The sequence below is a fragment of the Pipistrellus kuhlii genome, unplaced genomic scaffold, assembly GCF_014108245.1.
Source record: "Pipistrellus kuhlii isolate mPipKuh1 unplaced genomic scaffold, mPipKuh1.p scaffold_m20_p_22, whole genome shotgun sequence".
In the NCBI taxonomy this organism is placed as follows: domain Eukaryota; kingdom Metazoa; phylum Chordata; class Mammalia; order Chiroptera; family Vespertilionidae; genus Pipistrellus; species Pipistrellus kuhlii.
Genome location: NW_023425521.1, coordinates 12,437,411 through 12,459,471, shown reverse-complemented (window position 1 = coordinate 12,459,471; position 22,061 = coordinate 12,437,411). Strand labels below are relative to the sequence as shown.

At 43.9% G+C, this 22,061-nt stretch overlaps 1 protein-coding gene across 1 annotated transcript in view; it reads right to left on the bottom strand.

The window, feature by feature from the left end:
• Positions 1–2,178: 2,178 nt before the first annotated feature.
• AATF (apoptosis antagonizing transcription factor) overlaps positions 2,179–22,061 on the bottom strand; it is an 80,556-nt gene continuing 60,673 nt past the window's right edge. The window contains exons 11-12 of the mRNA XM_036451696.2: positions 21,222–21,293; positions 2,179–2,494 (exon numbers count right to left, since the gene is read on the bottom strand). Of these exons, the coding sequence (XP_036307589.1) occupies positions 2,431–2,494; positions 21,222–21,293 (136 nt within the window). The 3' untranslated portion in view covers positions 2,179–2,430. The remainder of the gene's footprint in view (positions 2,495–21,221; positions 21,294–22,061) is intronic.

Genomic DNA, 22,061 nt, shown 5'->3' with positions numbered 1-22,061 from the left:
GGGAGACAGTGCATGGCTGTGTGGTTGTTTTGCCTTTATTGTTTTTAAAGGGTAAGTACATTTTGGACTGTCCCAAAGTAAAAACCAAGTCTCCCACCCCCACTGCTCCGGGGAGACGGGGTCCCTGGGCGACGGCACCTGCACAGGGAAGAGGCAGTGAAGCACGAAGTGTCGGTAACGAGAAGTGGGTGTGTCTGGGTAGTGGATTACAGCCCAGTCTTATTTTTATTTGTTCCTTCTATTTCTCTAGAATTATTTTAAAATATATTTTTATTGATTTCAGAGAGGAAGGGAGAGGGAGAGAAACATCAATGATGAGAGAGAATCACTGATCAGCTGCCAACTGCACGGCTCACACTGGGGATTGAGCCCACAACCCAGACATGTGCCCTGACTGGGCGGGAATAGAACCAGAACCTCCTGGTTCATCGGTCCACAGTCAACCACCGAGCCACAACAGCCAGGCTTCTGTAATTAGTTTTTAACATAAAATCAACGAGGACAAGCAACCAGCCTTCTCTTCTCTATCCTGAAGGGAGAAGCCCAGCCTCAAGTATGAGCCTGGGCACTGCCTGTGTCCGCTGTGACCAGCTTGCCACCTCCCCGTCCTGGGAGGACTTCAGGGTCTGTGGTTTCTGAGTGTCGTGCGTGAAGTAGTCAGCTGGGCAAAAAGAAAATAAGCAAATTCCACACAAAAGGGAGGAATGCTTCAGTCAACACTGAGAAAGGGCTCTGGATTGAAACTCCTGATAACAGTTCTCAACTCATTTAAAAATCAGCATTAGCTACCAAAATGTAAAGTATTAGTTTTATTAAAATGCAAATCGATCAACTAATCTGTCTTTCTAGTAACAGTTGAATTGCAGTATCCGTGTCAATTAAAATAGTTTCCAATTTATTCTTGGCTGGAAGGAGGGTGGTCTTCTGAATTTTAAAATGCAAGCCTCCCTTTACTGAAAAGGCTGTCTGCTCTTTCTCATTCTTCCTGATTCATTTAATTCATTTAATTAAACAGGTCTGATTCCAAATATTTTGAAGTACCTGTTTAAATCTTTTTCTTCACCAAGTAAAGAGTAATGATGACGAAGGTTCTATCTTTTTAGGAAACGTGGGTTATAGCATGAAGCTCACTGAAGTCCAATCTGAGGACACTTCCTGGCTGTTCCCACTGAATCCGCAGGCTAGATCATTTTGAAGAGAGTAGTTGTGGGGGAACTCTCCTATTTCTGCTGATTGATCTCCTGGGTAACTGGAGACACATGGAAAATTAAACATTTCCCTGATAGTCAAGCCCAAGAGGTAACCTCTGAGACAAGAAAAACAAATCACCACGTTCCAGGGTCCAATTAATGGGAGATGGAAAAACCCTCCTCCCGCCACGGGCCCCATCCTGAGCTCAGCAGACACCGATGCTCACAGAAATGGAAGTGAATTACACTCAGGATCCACTGCACTGGGCCAGCCTTTGGGCACACAGTCTCCAAACGCTAAGCCCATGATACGTGGGATTCAGGGACACAGAAATCTGTCACTTGGCTTTGACATTTTAAAACCACCCGAAAATCCGACTTTAAAAACAATGACTAGTTATTGATGACAACTGCACTCAGCTGCCTGGATGCAACATTTCTCCTCTAATTCCGAAGCTTTAAATAAAGATTTGGGCAAGGTACGGAGGAGATGGTCAGTGCTGTCCGCTGGTCGGCACACATTACTTATGCAAGATAATCTTCATTGCATATTGACCACAGCAGGCCAATAAATCCCCCTTATGGGGATTTAATTTCCAGCTTGTGACCTCTGGATGAAAAACAAGTGAATCATTTCCTCCTGCTAGATTTACACCAGAGCAGATCTCAATAAAGTGATTTAGGAATGGCGAGAATGGAAAAGGACGCTGGCAGAATCTTTATGGGTGGGGAAAAAAAAAAATGAGTCAGAGATTTGTATTCAGCAACAAATCGGCAAATACTCCCAAGTGACAAAGTCTCCAGGGCATAACTTAGAGGTTTTGGGAGTTCCCTGCTCCTCAGAGCCACAATCAATTGCTAAACATTGTCCACTCAGAAAGCAACATTCACCAGCCTTCTGTGAAGCTCTACGTGGCAAGCAGTTACCTATTGGGCTTGCTAGAGCTCTAAATCAGACCTCACTCCGTGCTGCTCAAGAAACCACATGGCCAGGAACAACGCTCTTTATTGGTGGTGGCTCAAGGACATGGGGGAAGGGCGCTTTGCACACGAAAGTGCGAGAAACAAAGACAGGTGACTCCAGGCGTCCTGGGACTTTGCTGGGCATCTGTCCCTGACTCACTCAGCCCCACAGGCCAGCGGCTTCCTCCACGTGGGGCTGGGTGAGCAGCCAGCCTGGCCACGGCACCGCCGGGCTGGAGGCCACCCTCAGGCCTTGCAGCGAGAGGGCTGGGTGCTGTCAGTCCCCGTGGCCTCCGTCAGGAGGGTTGAGTTGGCCAAAAAGAGATCGATATAACTCTGTCCTAGAAGACAAACAAAACAAATTGGTTAACACATTGGTTAACTTTCCAAGGTTAAAAAAAGAACTAAGCTCGGAAATACCCCAATCCGTTTGTTCAATTGAAACCACAGCCATGTAATTAAAAATGCATCCCACAGGTCTTATTCACAAATACAGAGAGAGGGAGGAACTAGAAGCCAATCCAACAGTGAGATGTGTAAACGGTCCAGTGTGGCTGCACACCCCGTCTCCAGGGAATGAGTTTTCTGTAAGTTTGCCCTTTACAGACAGGCTCCTCAAGTAAGAAAACAAGATTGAATATTTTAATAGGATGTATGAGACTGCCACACGATGAGGAGGATTCAATCAGACATGGGATGGAGGGATATAATTTAGTTTTCATACATTTTCTTCGACTTGGCAGTACTTGAAAAACAATGAAAATGACCCAGCAACAAGATTCCAATTACTGTCACATGTGCAGCCATTCAGTGGGACCACGGTGCTTCCCACTCCCCTGCCCCTTTCCCTGCTCTCAATCTAATAAGTAATTCCAACGCCTAATTTATTATTTCTAAAATTGGAGTTTGACGTTATGAGAGCCACCACATGCCAAGGTCCTGAGTCCTTGGAAATAAAGTAAACGATGTCTAACCTCTGTTTCAAATACAACATACACACAACTATTCGGCGATTCACGTGTCAAGGCCTGGAAAGTCTCAAAAAGACAAGGCCCTCTCCTATCTTCATGGCAGAAACCCCAGGACATTCCCCCTGTGGGCAGAGAGAGAGGAATCAGAAGGTCTACACCGGTCAAATCCACTACAGAGGCGGCCTGTGGAGGACGTGACAAACGGAGGCAAGTGACGCACGGCCACTAATTCTCAGGGAAGAGGGATGGGCTGGCACCGGCTAAGGCTCCAGGCTCCCGGCCAGGAGTAAACAGGCCCAGAAGAAAGCTGTACCTGCTCTGTTCTATACTTTCAAGATCTAACCCCAAATGTAGCCTGTCCTTCTTGTTAAGAAAACAGGCTTTTAAAAGTGCTTTTATTACCTGAGAGTCATCATCAGCAAACCTGACCTTCAAACTAAAGCAAACAAACAAAAACCCCCACAACACCAGCATCCTTCAAACAGCTTTCTTGGTTCAGCAAGATTTTAACATAAAAACGTATTTGTCCGTTTTTTAAATTATCCCACTATAGTTGTGGTAGGAATAGCGGTCTATAATTAGAAAATCCAGCAATAAAAATAGCATGTGAAAGCTTTTTAAAAAGAAAAGGATCTTTAAAAAGAAACCACAGAAGCTGAGAATATCAATAGCCTTACGGTGCTGAGCACTCCCAGGGCAGCCCTGACAAGTCGGGCCGGACAACAGCCGCTCTCCAATCCCATTGCAGGCAATCGGGGCAAGAACTTGCTGCTGCCCTCGCTCTGAACACTGGACCAGCCCCGGCCTCCCGACAAACGAAGGAGGCAGGTTCACTCTGTGCTCCATCAGCTCTTTTGTTCCTGCCTCCCCTGGTCAGCCCCGGACACCAGCCTAGAAGTGAGAGGCAGCTTCATGCTAAATGCAAGTCTGAGGCAGCAGCCTCACTTCCAGTTGCTTCCAAATCACCAGCTCCATCGCAGACGCGACAGCAAGACCCTGCCCAAGCTGCCCTCATCACGCGATGGCCTGCCTGTCTGCCAGTAAGTGCGTGTCTCTCTTGCCATTTCACAAAAAATCAAGCGGCACGGAAGGGAGAGCCTCCATGACAAATAGGAAAGTCTGAGTTTAAGGCTGCAGCATCAGACAAGAGGGAAATACAGAGGCACATGCTTATTCAACCTTCGCAACAGTACCCCCGCCCCCTCACTTGAGCCTGCCACAGCCGCCCCATCATTACCACCAGCAAATGCTTCCTCTCAGCGCCAGGCCACAGAGAAGCGCCTGGGCTGGTCAGCAGTTACCATCCCTGCAGGGCTAGAGAGGCAGGCAGGGAATGCAATGCTGAAACCCATGTTTTGATTGAACATTGGTTCACACTAAAGTGGGCAAAGCTGACACAGACGAGGCTGTTCATGGCAAAGCAACCTGCAAAGTGGAGTGCTCTGGGTTCTTAAAATCTTTTTATGGAGAGAGGGAGAATATGAGAAAGGGCTTATTCCAATCTAAAACTCCCCAAGGAATTACAACTCCACGTCTTCCTCACCCACTAATCAGGGGCCGTTTGTGCCTTCAAAGCATCTCAAGCTCCCTGTTCCTACAGGCTCCACCACTTCAGGCCTCACGGTCTCTGACCAGGAATATGTGACCGCTCCTACCCGACTGCTCTGCTCCCTCCTCCTCGTCCCCTCTGCATTTCCCTCCCAGGCCTGGCTCCCTCCCAAGTCCAGGAGCACGGTCAGGATAAAGATCCAGCCCCTCCTTTTCCCTTACCCTTGCACAGGCTGCACATGGCAGGGCCTCCCACCTTGGGACCCCAACCAGTAAGGGTGGGGCCTCAGGCTCTGGTCCAACAGCTCTGCTACACCCCAACAGAATTTGACAAAACCCCTCACACATTTTCAAGTTTACATATAAATGTTTTCTACAATATAAACTTAATAATCACAAAGAATACAGTTATCAGAATACTGTGAACACTAATTTTTAAAATAAAACTCACATCTCTCTTGTAATACACCCAATGGACTCTATATGCCATATTGATTGCTACCCATCACTACTCATTTAAATAACACATAAACAAACTCTTTAACTTGGAAATGTTACAGAATTTTTCCTTTTAAATGTATATTTCCATTTGACTTTTCCCTAGAGATTTTGGTCCTAATATAATTGTTTTATGCTTGAAAGTCTTTTATTGATCACCCTATCATATTTCTTGGCCACAAAAATAAATATGTAAATTGAAACATTTTTGAAATTTAAAAAGATGAAATAAAAACATTCTAATTTCTTGCGACTATAAGGTTCTAATTAATTTTTAAAATTTATTTTTGGATTGTGTTATTACAATTATTATTAGGATATATTTGTATATACAATAACAATATAAAAAAGTGTATCATACAATACTTTTGGTATAAACGATGTATATAAATAAGTATAACATTAGTGGAAATGCATCTCTTGATGACACAGAAGAGGCTTCCTCTCCAGGACTGAGATTTATCTATTGCTGGAAGGAGTGTGTTCAGCATCGACCTGTTCCTGTTTTGTAGTTTTGTAGATGTAAGTACTGAGAGACCCTATCACATTAACAAGTAGGCGGGAATGGGAGGGTTTTGTTAGAGCAACACCACTCATTTATTTTAATTCTTTCTGAATTATATACGCCCCCCCCCAAAAAAAAAAATCATATAGTGATCTGCCACCAAAAGTCTGTTTTAATCGTCTACCAGCTGACAACTCAATCAACTTCTCCTGCATTTTGTTAAAAATAAAGGCCCTGCAGGGACTTGTTACCTAGCTCTTAGTCACTGCCATTCCCAATCCCTGCACCTGTAGTATGACCTTTTGTGTGGTGCCCACTGCAAGGCAACGTCCCAGGTCAGAGCAAGGTGTTAGAGGTGTGCTGGAGCCAGTGGGCAGAGGACAGCTGGGCCAGACCCGAGTGCACATCTGGATCCTGGACACTGTGTCTACTTTCCCAGGGGAATTCTCTGCACACCCAGGATGAAGACTGACGTATGGGTGCACTGAGCTCTGCCCCCCAAACCCAGATAGGAGGTACTGCCACTGCGTAGGGAAAGGTAGAGGCATCTGAAAAGCAGCAGGACGTGTCCATACCCCCCGCCCCATCCCAAGGAAAACAAAGCTAAAAATAAAAGTAGGTTGCAAAAAGTCACCATGTGACCAAGGGTAGGGCTGCCTTCTGCTGCAAGGACATGTCCGCTGCAGCAACCCCACTGATGAGGATTTAGCCACAAGCCCAGCTATCAATCCTCAGGTGACCCTCGTCTTCACCTGATTCTCTGGGCAACTGTAGTTTAATCCTAGAGGTTCCCCTTAAGGCCATGCATGATGTTGTTTGTTTGTTTTTAAAATACATAATTCCTGCTCTCTCCCACATTAAGAATCAAGAGTTGAATCACTGAGCTGAAATGCCTTCCCCCACAGTTTTGGCCTCAATGGCCAGTGGGAATGTCCACTGTAGAAAATGTATTAATGTTGGTCTCATGCAGGAGAATAACCTACAGAGTAATTAACAGGTCTTGGACCTGAGGTAGAAGGTCGATAGCAGGGGCTCTTCCTTGAATTAAAATTTAACTTACCCTTTATTGCAACCTACAAAAGCAAGTAATGAGCACTAACATTTTTATTTCTTTTAAACTGTCATTTAGGCTGTAGAGGAGATAATTACCTATCTCTAGTGTAGTAAGGTTTTATAACCCTTAGTAAGGCATTTTCTAATTTAATATTTTTACTATATTATCATAAAACCTGTTTCTGGGAGGAAAAATGATCATGGATTAGCAGCCATTTTCCATAAAGATTGTGTGTGTGTGTGTGTGTATGTGTGTGTTCAGCTTATTTATAAATATATGTGATTCTCCTGAAAAGATTTAAAGTATGCACAGTTTATTTGGCTGTGAAGTGCAGGTGAGGTTGAAACTGTCCTGATTGACGGTGGTGTACGTGTTGAATAATGCAGCCCCGTACGTGTGCACCCAATATTCCCTTCAGCTCCACAGTCCCTCCTCACCAACTGCAACACAGACCACTGTCTTCCACGCTGTTATCTGGGCAAACAGTGTAGAGCATACTGAACTTGCAGAGGATCTGTGTGGGGCTTGGATTTGCTAGGGAAGTAGCTTGCAGCACCTGGGATTCTGAGGGAAATGGACCACTGGACCCCAGAATGCTACACTCCCGACGCTGGCCAGAAACCCCCACATCTCCAAGATATCCCCGAGCTGCACCCGTCCATCCCTGTGGCCAAAGACAGGTGGACAGCAGAGGGAAAGCAGCAATGCCATTGCTTTCTAAAGAAACCTGTACAGCCCTAACCAGTTTGGCTCAGTGGATAGAGCATCGGCCTGTGGACTCAAAGGTCCCAGGTTCGATTCCACTCAAGGGCATGTACCTTGGTTGAGGCACATCCTCAATAGGGGATGTGCAGGAGGCAGGTGATTGATGTTTCTCTTTCATCAATGTTTCTAACTCTCTATCCCTCTCCTTTCCTCTCAGTAAAAAAATCAATAAAATATATTAAAAAAGAAAAAAGAAACCTGTACAACTCCCAAAAGTACCTCATATTCTCCGAGCAAGTATTACACAGGAGTTCTAAACAGTCTTCCCAATGTGCCGGAGAAGACGATTCCACCGATTTCTTGCTTAAAATTATACACATAATGTGCCCTTATTATTTTGAAATTGTTCATTTGTCACTTCAATGGGGTGAGAAGGTAGTCTCCCTACATGTACAAGACACATCCCAGAATGCATCCTGGTGCCCCCTCCTTCCTAATTCTCCCCGCTCTGCCCACTCAGGACCCAAAAGTGGTGCAGCATTTGTTCCTGTTTAACATAATCCCTTGGACATACATTCCAGAATCAAAGGATGAGAAAACACACAAAGGGAGAGGGAGACGAAGGGCTCCAATCCCAGCACTGCTCACGTCTAGAGGAATCCTGACATAATCTGGATCCTCCTGAGGCAGCAGGAACACGGACACATGACCAGCGTGGCTGCTGATGGCAGATGTGCTCTTAAAGATTACTGGGGATGTTACAAGGTGTGCCTCTTTATACATGCAGTGTTTTGAAAATGGTTACTTATTAAGGCTTTGGAAACTTATTAATGTGCATCAGATGTGCATGGTCTCTGACCTCAGAGAATAACACAAAGATATAATAAATTCATAAATCACACCTGGATGCCTGTTTGACTTTGTAAGACTTCTGGAGGATTGCAGAGGTGTGGTGAGTGCCCGTTTCTCTGAGCCAGGGCTGTGGATGGCAGTACTGAGTTGGGAAAGGGAGCTAGCCAGCAAGTCTGTGTGGGGCAAACCATACCATGCAGAGAGACACATGAGCATTCTACCTTTTGCTGACCCTATTCGGCCGTTTGATGATCAGGCTCTGTCCCTCCAGAGCCAGGAGAGGAATAAGGCTGACTGCTCTTCCTTGTGGCAGCTTTTCAACTTTTGATGTCTTCCCCTAACTAAATCTGCTCTTTTCTAGGTAAAAAGAAAGAGTTCACTCCATTCCTGCTCTGACTAAGTTGGAATTCTCTTGCTATCCTAACCAAACTGCTCTCAGCCCTCCAGTTTGCCAAAGAACTGGCGGCAAGGCCCAAATACCCTCTGTGCCAGTCCCGACACACCTGGGGCAGCCTCGCTGGTGCAGAGCAGGGCTCTGTGGCCTCCTGTGTTCTCAGCACACCCTCCTCCCGCCTTCACAGAGCTCCACTCTCTTCTGATTTGCTCACCAATATGCCCAGCATTGCAAACATCAACAGAAATGATACTGGCCAATTACCATAGGCATGTGCTAATGCCACCAAATGAAGGGATACTCCCAACCCTGACACCCCAACCACTTGACAAAATCTTTCATTTAATCTTTCCTTCCTCTGACCAGACCCATTCTCCTGTGTCAGTTACTGTACAGTTGAGAGAGAGGAAGGTGTTTGAGAAATGTTTCTATGACCTAAAGAGGAAATACATAGACCCAAGCGGCAAGCAACTGCCCAGTGCTCCTTGGGGGCGCATGGTAGAGGGTAAAGCTCTGGGATCCCAGGAATGGAAGCAGGACAGGCTGGAATCTGTCTCTCAAGAAGACTTCCCGTTAGGAAGGCGGGAGAGGGGAGGACAGGGGAGGGGAGGGGAGAAGAGGGGAGGAGACAGAGCTCTTACAGGGAAGGCAGTATCATCTAGTCAGAATGACATGCACACACTATAAGCGCAGACAACTTAGAATCCTAGTGCAGTGGAAAGGTCTGCTCTTAGCTCTGCCTCTTTCCTCCCAACCTAGCCCAGCAACAAAAGGTGGACCACAGGCTTCTTTCTTTGAAATCTCATAACAATTTTATACAAAACACACACATACACACAAAGAAACAAAGAAATGAGGGGAAAAGAAAAGAAAGCAACTTTTTCTTACCTAGAGCTTATTTCTTAACAGGATCAAGCTAGCAAAGTAGCAGAGACTCAGAGAACACCCGTCTGTCACTAATTATCTAAATCCGGATACAAGGCAAATCTCCAGACACTGGCTGAAGCTACGAAACAGCCAAACCGCGACTTCCCGAATCTGCCACGAGGTGGCAGCACACAACGCACTTCTGATCAGACCTGGCAACCAGCGAGATTCCCAGCAAACGGCGCCCATAAATTACCTAGTGTGTCTGCTGTCATTACCATCCTCCCAGCGCTTGACGGAGACTCTAGAAGGTCTGTTCCAATTCTCTCTTTTGGTCGGGTCAGAACTAGGTCCTTCAAACCTCTGCAAATGCTTTTAGCCCCACAGCTTTAAATTACCAATGGTGACGTGTGGCCTCTGGCCTGTCTCCTAAAGATCAGACAGACCGAAGATTTATAAATGTTCAAAGAAGCAGGTTCAGGCCCCAAACAAAGGAACTGAAAGGCTGGGGGAAAAAGGGAGAGAGAAGAGGAGTAGAAGGTGAGGAGGGAAGGAGAAGTAAACTGGTAAGGTTTTCTCCTCACTTATGCTCCCTCCTGATTCCCAAGTCACTTCACAAATTCACTCCACTGAACAAAGGAAGAGAAATATTTGAAACTTCCATCATCCCAACCAATAGCTTCAAGACTCTCAAATTCTTTTAAAGAAAGATAGTTTGCCTTCGTATCGGATATGCAAAAACCTGGAGTGAGGTGGTGGTGGTGGTGGTGGGGGAGTGTTCCTTAGACAAAGGGGACATCCCTCCTCCCCGTACATTAATATTCCACATTCCGGGGATGATTTCCACTTTCACAGTTTGACTGTTTTATAACAGATCTGATGCGAGAGAAGACAAATGGCCTCGCAAAGGAAAGACGACAAATCATCTCACTGCTTTTAGCAGGGTTTTCTCTTTACTTTATTTATTTTTATTCTGTGGCTGAGCTGCAGAGCTCTCTGTCTTGCTGGAGATGTTTAATATTAACGTCAAGCCGCTGCGATCCTGGCAATAGAGTTGGCCGGTGTTGTGTTTACGGTTTTGTGACTGCTGGCTTCAGGAAGATGAAGCTCCTTGTTCAAACAGCAGCCCCTCTACCAGCTCCTGCTAAAAGCGATGCGGGGGCAGGGGGTGTGGGAGGAAGATATGCTTCACTGCTTGGACGTGAATCACTTCCTCCACCTTGGAGGTGAGACTGACACAGGAGTTACATTTGTATCCCTATCAAGGCTGTTGCCCCGCAAGGCAGGGCCTGGGGCGGAGGGGGAGGAGGCAGCAGATGCCACATCTCTCAGCTCAGTGTAACTTCCACTTTTAGAGGATCAAAATACATGGAAATTGGCTAGGGTATTTACTGTCAACCCGCAGGGTTCCAGAAAGGCCTTCTATTACTTCTGGTAGTAAGTTATTTTATTAAAAACCCAGCACCGATTCAAACATAAAAGGAGCAAGTACTACCCAGCAAACGCCCACAGGCAGTGACTGCAATGCCATGACCCTTCACAGTGAGCACTTCCCAACTGCTCACCAGCCGCTGTCCCATCTTCTCCTCCCTAAGGTGCATGGCTCTTGGGTTCTCCTGGTCTCCTCCTCCTTTGTCTTTTTTACCTTTTCCTAGGTTCCCTTCTCATCCTTCCCTTCTCTCCTGACACCCTCCCCCGGAGTCTCACCCACACTCTCAGCTCTAACATCTGTGTGTGGAGGAGGAGGCCCAGAGCCAGAGCCCTGCCTCCTCACCCAGATCCTGAATCCTGCCCCTGGCCTGGCAAAGCTGGCCTGTCACCTAAACCATAGTTTCTGTTCCTAATGGTAGAGAATTATTTGTTATTCACAGCTTACAATTAAATGCTTAATGACAGGAAGTTATAAACAGAGTTACAGGTATCAATACCACATTTTCGATTAAAAAATAAAATACACCCAGAGATAAGATCTTGTTCAGACATTTATATTAATTGATAAAAATGCAAATTGATGCCATTCCTCTGTCCATCTTTGTGGTTTTTAACAGTACTCTTCAAAGGGCATCCCCCTCTCCTCTGTAAACCAGAGAACTATTTAGGAAAAGGGAAATTTGGCCCAGACACCTGCTAGGTACACTTTCCCAGGATTTGGCCATCCCAACCCTTCTCCCCTCACTTCACCAACTCATCACTGAAGTCAGCAATTGGATGACCTCGGTGGTTATGTGACTTGCTTTTAAAAGCCTGACTGCTCAGTGCAAAATGAACAGTTTGCATTTCTGCCCCTGAAAGCTGGCGAGTCTGCGTTGCTGCAGAGCTGTGCCCTCCCACCCCCCTGCAGGATGAGAGGTGGGCGAGGAGGCAGAATGCTGCCAAGTGCATGTAGGAGAAAATGTGTATTGATTCCTTCTTTCTTATAAAGGAGCACAAAGCACTGAAGAACAATTGCTCGTCTTTGCAGCGTTTCACATTCCACGAGACAAAAGGCCCAACCCCCACCAGCCTCTGCGAAGCTGAAAGGGGAGCCAGGCGAGCCGTACCACGGAGCGGGGTCTCCCGGGTGTCAGTGGCCACCACGCTGTCCGGCTCCACTGCTGGGACTCCAAGCACCCTGGGCCAGACACCTCCCCTACCTCTGACAGAGTAATTTCCCTCTCTGGGCTGATGTTTCCTCGTTTATATTGGAGAAGAAAGTGCCTTCAGCCTTATTTACTTTTAAGTGGAGATACCCAGAGGGTAAAAGAGTTCATGTTTATAAAGTGTTTGTTCCCCAGAGGGAGACAATGGGTAGAATACAGGTGTGGTTATGGCTCATTCAAGACCTCATTTCCAGGTTAGTTATAATAGCTTCCGTTACAAATGCTGGCTTCCTAGCTCCTTGAACTCAAAGTACAAAGAGGCAATGTCCTTTATCTAAATATCCTTGTTTTAGTTTGACACGTAATACCAACACTAAAAATAACAAAAGGTAACCACGGACTATTAAGCCTTGTTAATGCACAGAGAGAATCCATTCCAGAGGTGTTTTCTTCTTAAACTAAACACATCCTGAAAGCAGTCCAAAAACCAGACCTAAAGCTTTAATTGTTCATCACGGAGGCCGGTCTGTGTTCACACGTTTCCATAGTAACCAACAGTTTGGAGGAGGACCACCATAAACCAAACCCAGTACAGACATCAGAGCCAAGATGGGCAGGAGAAACCCTATGGTAGGTAAAGTTTATAGTGTACATCTTAGTGAGGGAAACACAAGGGTGTTCATGAAAGATCTTTTCCCAGGGTTCATGTTAAGTAAACATGACCTCAAAAACTCTCCAGGTAAAGGCTTGAGAATGTGGAGTCCCAAATCTGGGCTCATTTCCAAGGCTTTTCCTGAGGTGGCACGAGTGAAGACCACATGAGCTGGCCCTTAAGCAGTACAATATTCCAGCGTGAAGACAGCCCGCAGGTGATTACGGCGCACCCTGGTGGTGAATGCTATATACATTCATGTGATCGCGCACAAAGTGCTGAGGGAGGGAGCAGAGGGAGTGTATAACAGGAGCTAGGTGATTCGCAGAAATTTCAATAAATGGGCCGAAGCCAGTTTGGCTCAGTGGTAGAGCGTCGGTCTGCGGACTGAAAGGTCCCAGGTTCGATTCCGGTCAAGGGCATGTAAATTGGTTGCGGGCACATCCCCGATAGGGGGTGTGCAAGAGGCAGCTGGTGGTTGTTTCTCATCGACATTTCTAGCTCGCTCTCTCTCTCTCTCTCTCTCTCTCTCTCCCTTCCTCTTTGTAAAAAATCAATAAAATATATATATTTTTTAAAAAGAAATTTCAATAAATGGCAAGAAGCTGGTATTCATCCATCTTATAGGACTGTTTGCAAAAATAATCTTACTAACACATTGTAAATAGCGTTATAAGCTGAAAACATTAAAAGACTTTTCAGCCCGGCCAGCATGTCTCAGGGGTTGAGCTTCAACCTATGAACCTGGAGATCATGGTTCAATTCCCAGTCAGGGCACATGCCCAGGTTGTGCACTTGATCTCCAGTGTGGGGCCTGTAGGAGACAGCTGATCAATGAGTCTCTCTCATTACTGATGTCTTTCTCTCTCTCCCTTTCCCTTCCTCTCTGAAAATAATAAAAATATGTACTTTTTTAAAATAGGGTTTCAAGGAAGAAAGAGCACTCCCCCCGTGGGAGGCAGGGAATCCTAAAAGCCTCCCTGGAAAGGCTGGTGTTGGTCAAGTACTTGAACATGGCAACAGGAGAGACTGAGAGGAAGGGGGTTAGGGGGTGCTCCAGGTTAAGTGAGCAGAAGAGACACAAGTGGGAGGAGTATGGAGAGCTCCTAGCACAAAGGGCATACAATTGAAACAGGTGACAAAGAGAGGAAGGTAGCAAGGAGACATCTCACTGCAGGCCTTGCGTAGCAGGTTCAAGACCATGTCCTTTATTCTACGACAATGAAGACTACTAATTTTCTTTAAGTGATGTTAGGAAAGTTTAATGTGGCAATGATACATAGAACTGGTTAGATCAGGCTAGTGATCAAGAAACTGTTAGCACAACAGTCTATGTGGAAAGTAAAAAAATAAAAAAATAAAAAAAAATCCATAAGCATATATTGTGTTTATTGTAGGGGGGAAATATATTGTTTCAAGGAAAACAGGTAATAGGTGCCTAAGTATGGCAGAGGTAGAACAATAAGAGCAAACTGACTGAATATATTGGATCAGGTATCAGAGCTAATTTCAAGGGTTAGGGTCTTTGTAATCACAAGAATGGTATGATGGTAAGCAGGTTTGGAAATTCAGAGATTCACACTAAAATGTGAATGACTTCATAGGCAAAAACTTCCTATATAGAAAGCATCTCTATTTAAAAAGAAAAAGGAAAAATCATAAAAAAAATTTTTTTTTATTAAATTATTATGGAAAAATCATTTTAATCCAAATAAGTTCTTTGTTTTGTTTCTTTTCCCAAACAAGTTTTTGGTTGAGAGAGGTTCTGTGTATGTGTACCAGGGATGAGAAGAAGCAGTGTCCCCTTGCACATCATTCCCAAATATGTCTATAGGCTTGCTGGTTTTCTGGACACAGTGTAGGGTTCGGAGCCATATTCCTAGGCCAGTGGTCGGCAAACTCATTAGTCAACAGAGCCAAGTATCAACAGTACAACGATTAAAATTTCTTTTGAGAGCCAATTTTTTTTTTCTTTTTTTAAACTGAGAGCCAAATTTTTTAAACTTAAACTTCTTCTAATGTCACTTCTTCAAAATAGACTCACCCAGGCCGTGGTGTTTTGTGAAAGAGCCACACTCAAGGGGCCAAAGAGCCGCATGTGGCTTGAGAGCCACAGTTTGCTTACCACGGTCCTAGGTGCATGAATGAAACCACCTCCACTACTTGCTTGCTATTTAACTTAGGAAAGTTACTTATTTGTTCTATGCCTCAGTATTTTTATCATAAAATGCAAATAATGTCAAACACTTTAGCGGTTTCTTATAAGTATTTAATCAAATTGTATGTGAAGGGCTTAGTGCAGTGTCTGGCATACAATAAATGCTCAATAAGTGGAATATGATATTTTTCAATGTCATGTCATTGCCCATCAGAAATAGGGTGGCAGACTTAGGGTGGATAAATCAGAGTGAAGGATGAAGGCACTTAAAAACAGAAATGGTCTACATATCTTAGCAATCTAATGCTGGCTCAGTGATCATTGTGGGAAATGTATGAAGGTGCATAAATGCCCAATCTAAACTAACAGAAAAGATATCTAAACTAACAGAAAAGATATCTACATGATATTATATTTTAAGTAGAATAAAATAATAAAAATACAAAAACTTAAAAATAATAAGTCCTTAGGAGAAACATTTGCACTTACTTTAAAGAATGTGAAATACTCTTTGGGGAATAAAAAGGATTCATAATCCTCTGAAGAAGTGATGGGCCTGTGACTGCAGGAATGAAAACTAGAGTCAAGAAGCCCCGTTTTGAGGAAAGATTGATCTGTTCAGCATTTACAATTTCTTTCTAGAAGATGTACTTTTATCACTCTACATCCTGTTTGGAACCATGACTTCAATCTGAGAATGCAAATTCTCTAGAATTGTGTAAGACTGAACAAACAGCAATCAGGAAAAAGAGAGGAAACAATAGTGGTGCTTTCTTTTCAACCCAGGTTTAGAACTCTGGCCCAAGCTATGAGCTTGAACTTGAGAATATTTTCTTTGTCCTTTCTGAGGTTATGAGGAGAAAGGTCCATGCCTCCTATTTCTGTGCTGGACGCCCTCTTTAATGATGATGTATGGGGTCCCTTTCCCTCAGCACTGCTGGGGGCTCAAACATGTGCTGCCACCCTCCAGAGCATCAACACGGGAATTATAAACTGTGTCAATCCGAGTTAATGCAAAGCTGTAATCCTCTTTATGAGCATAAAGATCAAATCACTGCCATGAGTTATGTTCATTCGGTAATCTGATAAGGAAGAGAGGGAACCTCTAATAAAAGAGTGATGGGAGCCTTTAATGACGCCGTGGAAGCCAGCACCGGAGAAAATACTGCTCTCGTTCACACCGATTAGATCAATGTTGCATATTCGCCTGGACTTGTTTCACCTGTCAGAACAACCTGTGTCTTTCTAGGAGATAAAAAGCTTCAGAGAAAACATCTGTATATTAACTGTTCTTGCTTGCAAGTTTTTAAACAATGAAAAGTACTCTGTGGAGAATATTTCTGGGGTTATTAGCTGTTGTGTTTTCAAATGCTGGGCAAACTACTCCATGATTCAGTGCCTATTTCTATTACATAAAGGGATAAAGTTAGCAACAGGGGAATCACAAATAGTCTACGTAACCTCTGGGTTACCAAGGGGGAAAAGAACATATTCAGTAGAATGGTAAAATATCCCCAGCATTTAGGGTACAGACCCACACATGAAAGTGGCAAACCAAAGATAAATCGCCTGAACAAACCCTCAAGAACAGTGTAGCAGTGATATTGACAAAGCACTTTACAAGGCTAGATCACATTTGTGCATTTCTTTTCTAGAAAAGTCCAGATGCAGAACAATAACGTATTTGGTGCTTAGTAGTTATCATTAAAGCATCCTCTCTGGGTTCCTTTTTTAAATGCCAGTAGCTTTATAAAAGGAGTGGGAAAAGTGTTTTTTATTTGGGGGTAGAATGTAAGAGGCATGGAAATTCTTGCTATTTCTATTGAGAATTTCTTTAAGGAATGAAGTACCTATAAAATGTTAATATTGCTATTGTCTTTGTAATAAGAAAAAAAAAAGCTTCTTAGGAAATACAGTAATTTACACCTCTAAGGGTCCGTACCAGAATCAGGACGCTATTGAAGTAGCAGCTATGCAGGGCAAACATGTATTTTCCTTGGCATACATCAAGCTGACTGTTCCCACTTAGACCAAAAGCTCACCATGCCAGCAGAGCAAGCAGTTTGCACGGTTCCCTTTCCCTGAGGCCGTGGCCACTTTTGACCTATCTCTGAGGTCTTACTCAGAATGTGCTTCTCCTACTTGCCACTAACATTTTACTATCTGATTTCTATCAACACGACAAATGAGGAAGAATTACAAGTCTGCCTCAGAGAGGCTTTCAAAAACAGGTGATTTTTTTCCACAACCTCCAAATTCTTCATTTTGTTAGAACTATAATAAGAGATCATCTGAATTTTACTTCAGAGTCCCTCTGGTCTGACAGACCTAGGGAGTTCATGTCATGTAAAGTAAGCTGCTTCTGAAATGTCCTTGGTAAGCTTCGGGTCCCTCAACAACACTTGTGTACATCCTGCAAGTGACATTCTGGCCTGTTCTTGGTGGTAACAATGTGCTTAGGGGAATTCTCTCCCAAGGAGACAGCAAGCCTCTTCTCTTCCTTAGCCCACTAATATCTATCTCTACAATATCCCGTGATATTTTGGCCTCTTAGTAAAATGAGTCTGAAGGACAAACAGTAGCTGCTCTGGGAGTTGAGCTGTCCCATGCCAAGGGTACCCAAGAGTTTAGCAAAGCCAGTGATCATTCTTAGGCTCACGGTAATATCTTTCTTCACATGCAAATATGTAGTACATGGGCAAAGTGGAATTTCTTTTTTCTCTCAACACTGAGAATGCCCATCAGACCTGCAAGAGAAGCCAACTGCCCACCTCTTAATGGAGTAAAGATCTACTGACCAGGAATTATATGAGACTAACTAACAAAGGAGACCTGAAGACATATAAAGGCATTTAAAGCAGTATCCATAGTTTATCTAGAAAGAAAAGCCCCCAAAGGGAAATTGGTAACACAGAGAGGGGTGCAAACTATATTCATTTAACTCTGTTTTTTGTGTTTTTTTTTATAAAAAAGACTGATCTAGAAATTAATGAGGAAAAAACAAAAACAGCCATACATAGGCATTCATTTACAAAGCACAAAAGAAAATAAGAGGTCACAAAGTTTTGAGTATAAACATATTCAGAACTATTCACAAGCTGTTTAATACTCAAAGCATTGAACAAAGCAAACAAAAAATTAATAATCACTGTGCTCACCTAAACTTACAGTTCTATTACTTCACAGACAAGGGGGAGGAAGGGAACCTGGTAGGATTTAGTAGCAAACTAAATATATACAGATAAAAGGGTTAAATGTAGCTTGAGGTATAAAGCTGGCAAAACCCACATATGCCACATTATAACCAATCAGTTCAGTTGGTAAATATTTATGTTTAAAAATGTCTACCACAGCCTTATTTAGAACAATTATAATTAAAAACAATTTACATGCCCAATAATTACTGAATAGTTAAATAAATAATATTTGAAAGTATACATAGTCATTACAAATTTTTGAATGATTTTAATAGTATAATGCTCATAGTAATTAAAGAAAAAATCCATAGTAGTGGAATATAATTTTAATTATGTAAAAAAGAAAAACAAGGACATATAAAAAATTAAATCAAAAGACTAAAAGAAAATATTCTGAAGTGATAAAAATGGTTATCTCCAGTGTATGTATACACACACTTCCTAGTTCTGAATGTTCAAAGAGCCCACTGTCAGTGAGCATCCCTAGCACCCAGATTTTGGTTTCTAAATACCACAATCAACGGAAAAGAATCAGGGCTCCTTGGAGAAAGACTGATTCCAAAGCTAGGACAGGGAAAGTATAAGATGAGCCTAGCATCGGGACCGGTTTTGCTCAATGGATAGAGCGTCGGCTTGGGGACTGAAGGGTCCCGGGTTCGATTCCGGTCAGGGGCATGTGCCTTGGTTGCGGGCACGTCCCCAGTGGGGGGTGTGCAGGAGGCAGCTGATCGATGACTCTCTCTCATTGATGTTTCTGACTCTCTATCTCTCTCCCTTCCTCTCTGTATAAAATCAATAAAATATATTTAAAAAAAAAAAAAAAAAAAAAAAAAAAGATGAGCCTAGCATAACTTTGTTGTGCCAAATGGTAAGAAAGTGCTCAAATTACTAGGAACATCTCCAAAATACACAAGCTAGCTTGAAGGGGCTTCCATTAATATGGGACAATTTAAAATCAAAGTAAACAGCTGGGACCAGTTTGGCTCAGTGGATAGAGCATCGGCCTGTGGACTGAAAGGTCCCGGGTTCAATTCCGGTCAAGGGCATGTACCTTGGTTGCGGGCACATCCCCAGTAGGGGGTGTGCAAGAGGCAGCTGGTCGATGTTTCTCTTTCATCGACGTTTCTAACTCTCTGTCCCTCTCAATTCCTCTCTGTGTAAAATCAATAAAATATATTAAAAATAAATAAATAAATAAATAAATAAATAAATAAATAAAATAAAAGTAAACAATGACACTAACAGATTATAATTCACTATTATAAATGATCCATACTGATATATAATAAATGAATGGTAAAAAAATAAGTAATCTTACAAAAATACTATATTATAATAAATCAGAGGCCCAGTGCATGAAATTCGTGTAGGTGAGGGGAGCAAGTCCCCTCAGCCTGGCCTGTGCCCTCTCGTAGTCTGGGATCCTTGGAGGATGTCCATCTGCCAGCTTAGGGGGATCGGAGCCTAAACCAGCAGGTGGACATCCTTCTTGCAATCCAGATCCTTCGGTCCTTACTGCCTGCCTGCTTGCTCCTTATTGCTCAGCTCCCTGCTCACTAGACCCCACCGCCGCCGCTGCACTAAGCAGTTTCTAGCTGAGCAGCACTGGCCCTGCATTGAGCACCTGCCCCCTGGTGGTCAGTGCTCATTATAGTCACGGGTCGTTCCGCTGTAACAGTTGCTTAAGCTTTTATTATATAGGCTAGTAGCCCACTGCATGAATTCATGCAGGGGGTTGGGGGTGTCCCTCAGCCCGGCCTACACCCTCTCCAATCTGGGATCCCTCTCGCAATCTGGGATTGCTGGCTCCTAACTGTTCACCTGCCTGCCTGCCTGATCACCTTTAACCATTCTGACTGCTGGCCTGCTCACCCCCAACTGCCCTCCCTTCCTGGCCTGATTGCCTCTAACCATCTCTGCCCCGGCCCCACCACCATGACTTTGTCTGGAAGGCCATCCAGAGGGTCTCCTGGTCTAATCAGCAATAATACCCTTTCATTGGTATAGATAGAGGGCCCTTGCATGGGTGGGGGCTGGCTGATCTACCCTGAAGGGGATCCCGGATCAGGGTGGGGTTCTCTTTGGGGGGTGGGGCCGGCCTGGGCAAGGAGCTGATGGCCATTTGCAGGCCAGCCATGCCCCCATCAGGGTGGAAGTGCCCACTGGGGTGTATGGCCGGCCTGGACAAGAGGCTGAGAGTCGTTTGGGGGTGGTTTGCAGGCTGACAAAGCCCTTGGCTTTGTCCAGAAGGTCTCCTGATCTAATTAGCATATTACTCTTTTATTAGTATAGATTGCCAGCTAATAAATATAGAAGAAATTATTTTAAAAATGGTTATCTCTGAATTGTAATATTATGAGTATACATTTCTATTTTGTGTCAGCTTTATAAAATGAGCATATACTGCCAAAACCGGTTTGGCTCAGTGGATAGAGCATCGGCCTGTGGACTCAAGGGTCCCAGGTTCGATTCCGGATAAGGGCATATACCTTGGTTGGGGGCACATCCCCAGTGGGGGGCATGCAAGAGGCAGCTGATCGATTATGACTCTCTCATCGGTGTTTCTAACTCTCTATCTCTTTCCCTTCCTCTCTGTAAAAAATCAATAAAATATATATTTTTTTAAAAATGAGCATGTACTTCTTTTATAAAAATACTTTAAAAAAAAAAACACCAATCCTTAGCAGCAGCCTGAACACGTATAACATAATGTACATCTCTACAGCCATTTTTAAAAGGACAGCATATGCACAAAACCCCTGAACATAAATCAAGTGCATGTGCTGTCTTGACCTGTCTGTCCTAGACAAGAGCTCAGGTGCACTGAGCAGGTGGCTAAAGTTAAAAACAAAACAAAAAAGCAAAATCAAACAAAAATCCACCAGAGGCAACAATGAGATGTATGGAAATTTTGTTTTGGTTTTACAGTAATTATGCAAGTGAAGAAATGTGACAAGGACCCTTGCTATGATGCCCATGACAAATGGTTAACTGATAAGAAGAAATGGAGAGGGTGACAGGCTGTAGAACAGGTCAATATCAGGCTGTCATGAAGCCATTTGAGACACATAATTAATCTATTACTCACCTGGCATCATCATTCATTGTGGTATGGTCAATAGGTGCCATGAAGCTCAGTAGCTTGCTAAGGACATGAAACCTAAAAAAAGCAGGAAACAGGCAGCAACATTAGTAACTATTAAACTAGAAAAGGAAGCACATCCTATGAGGTAACAAACTCCAGAACATTTGGCTCCAGAGTTGAGTAGAAAACACAGTCAGGCATGTAACACAACTACAGAACCCTTTTTCCTCAATGCTACGAAGAGAAAATGTGTGTGGTAACAGCACATTGTAAATGACAGTTCAACACAGATCCATTTACCGGTATATCTCAGCCCCCAGAAAGTAGATACATTGTGTCCTTAGCAATATGCTAAACGTTACTCCCTTAAACATTATTCCAGATAGCTATACAATTTATTCTATGTTTTTTTTTAAATACATTTTATTGATTTTTTACAGAGAGGAAGAGAGAAGGATAGAGAGTCAGAAACATCGATGAGAGAGAGACATTGTTCAGCTGCCTCCTGCACACCCCCTCCTGGGGATGTGTCTGCAACCAAGGTTCATGCCCTTGACTGGAATCGAACCCGGGACTCTTCAGTCCGTAGGGCAATGCTCTATCCACTGAACCAAACTGGTTTCGGCCCGAGGTATTTTTCATTGATTTCGAGAGAGAGTGAAAGATAGAAAAATCGATGTGAAAGAAATACATCGATTGGTTGCCTTCTGCACACCTCCCCCCTCACCAGGGTGCGGGCCAGTGAGGAGTCTGCAACCAGGTACATGCTCTAGATTGGAACTGAACCAGAGCCCTCAGGTCCATAGGCTGACACTGACCAAACTGGCATCCACTGACCAAACT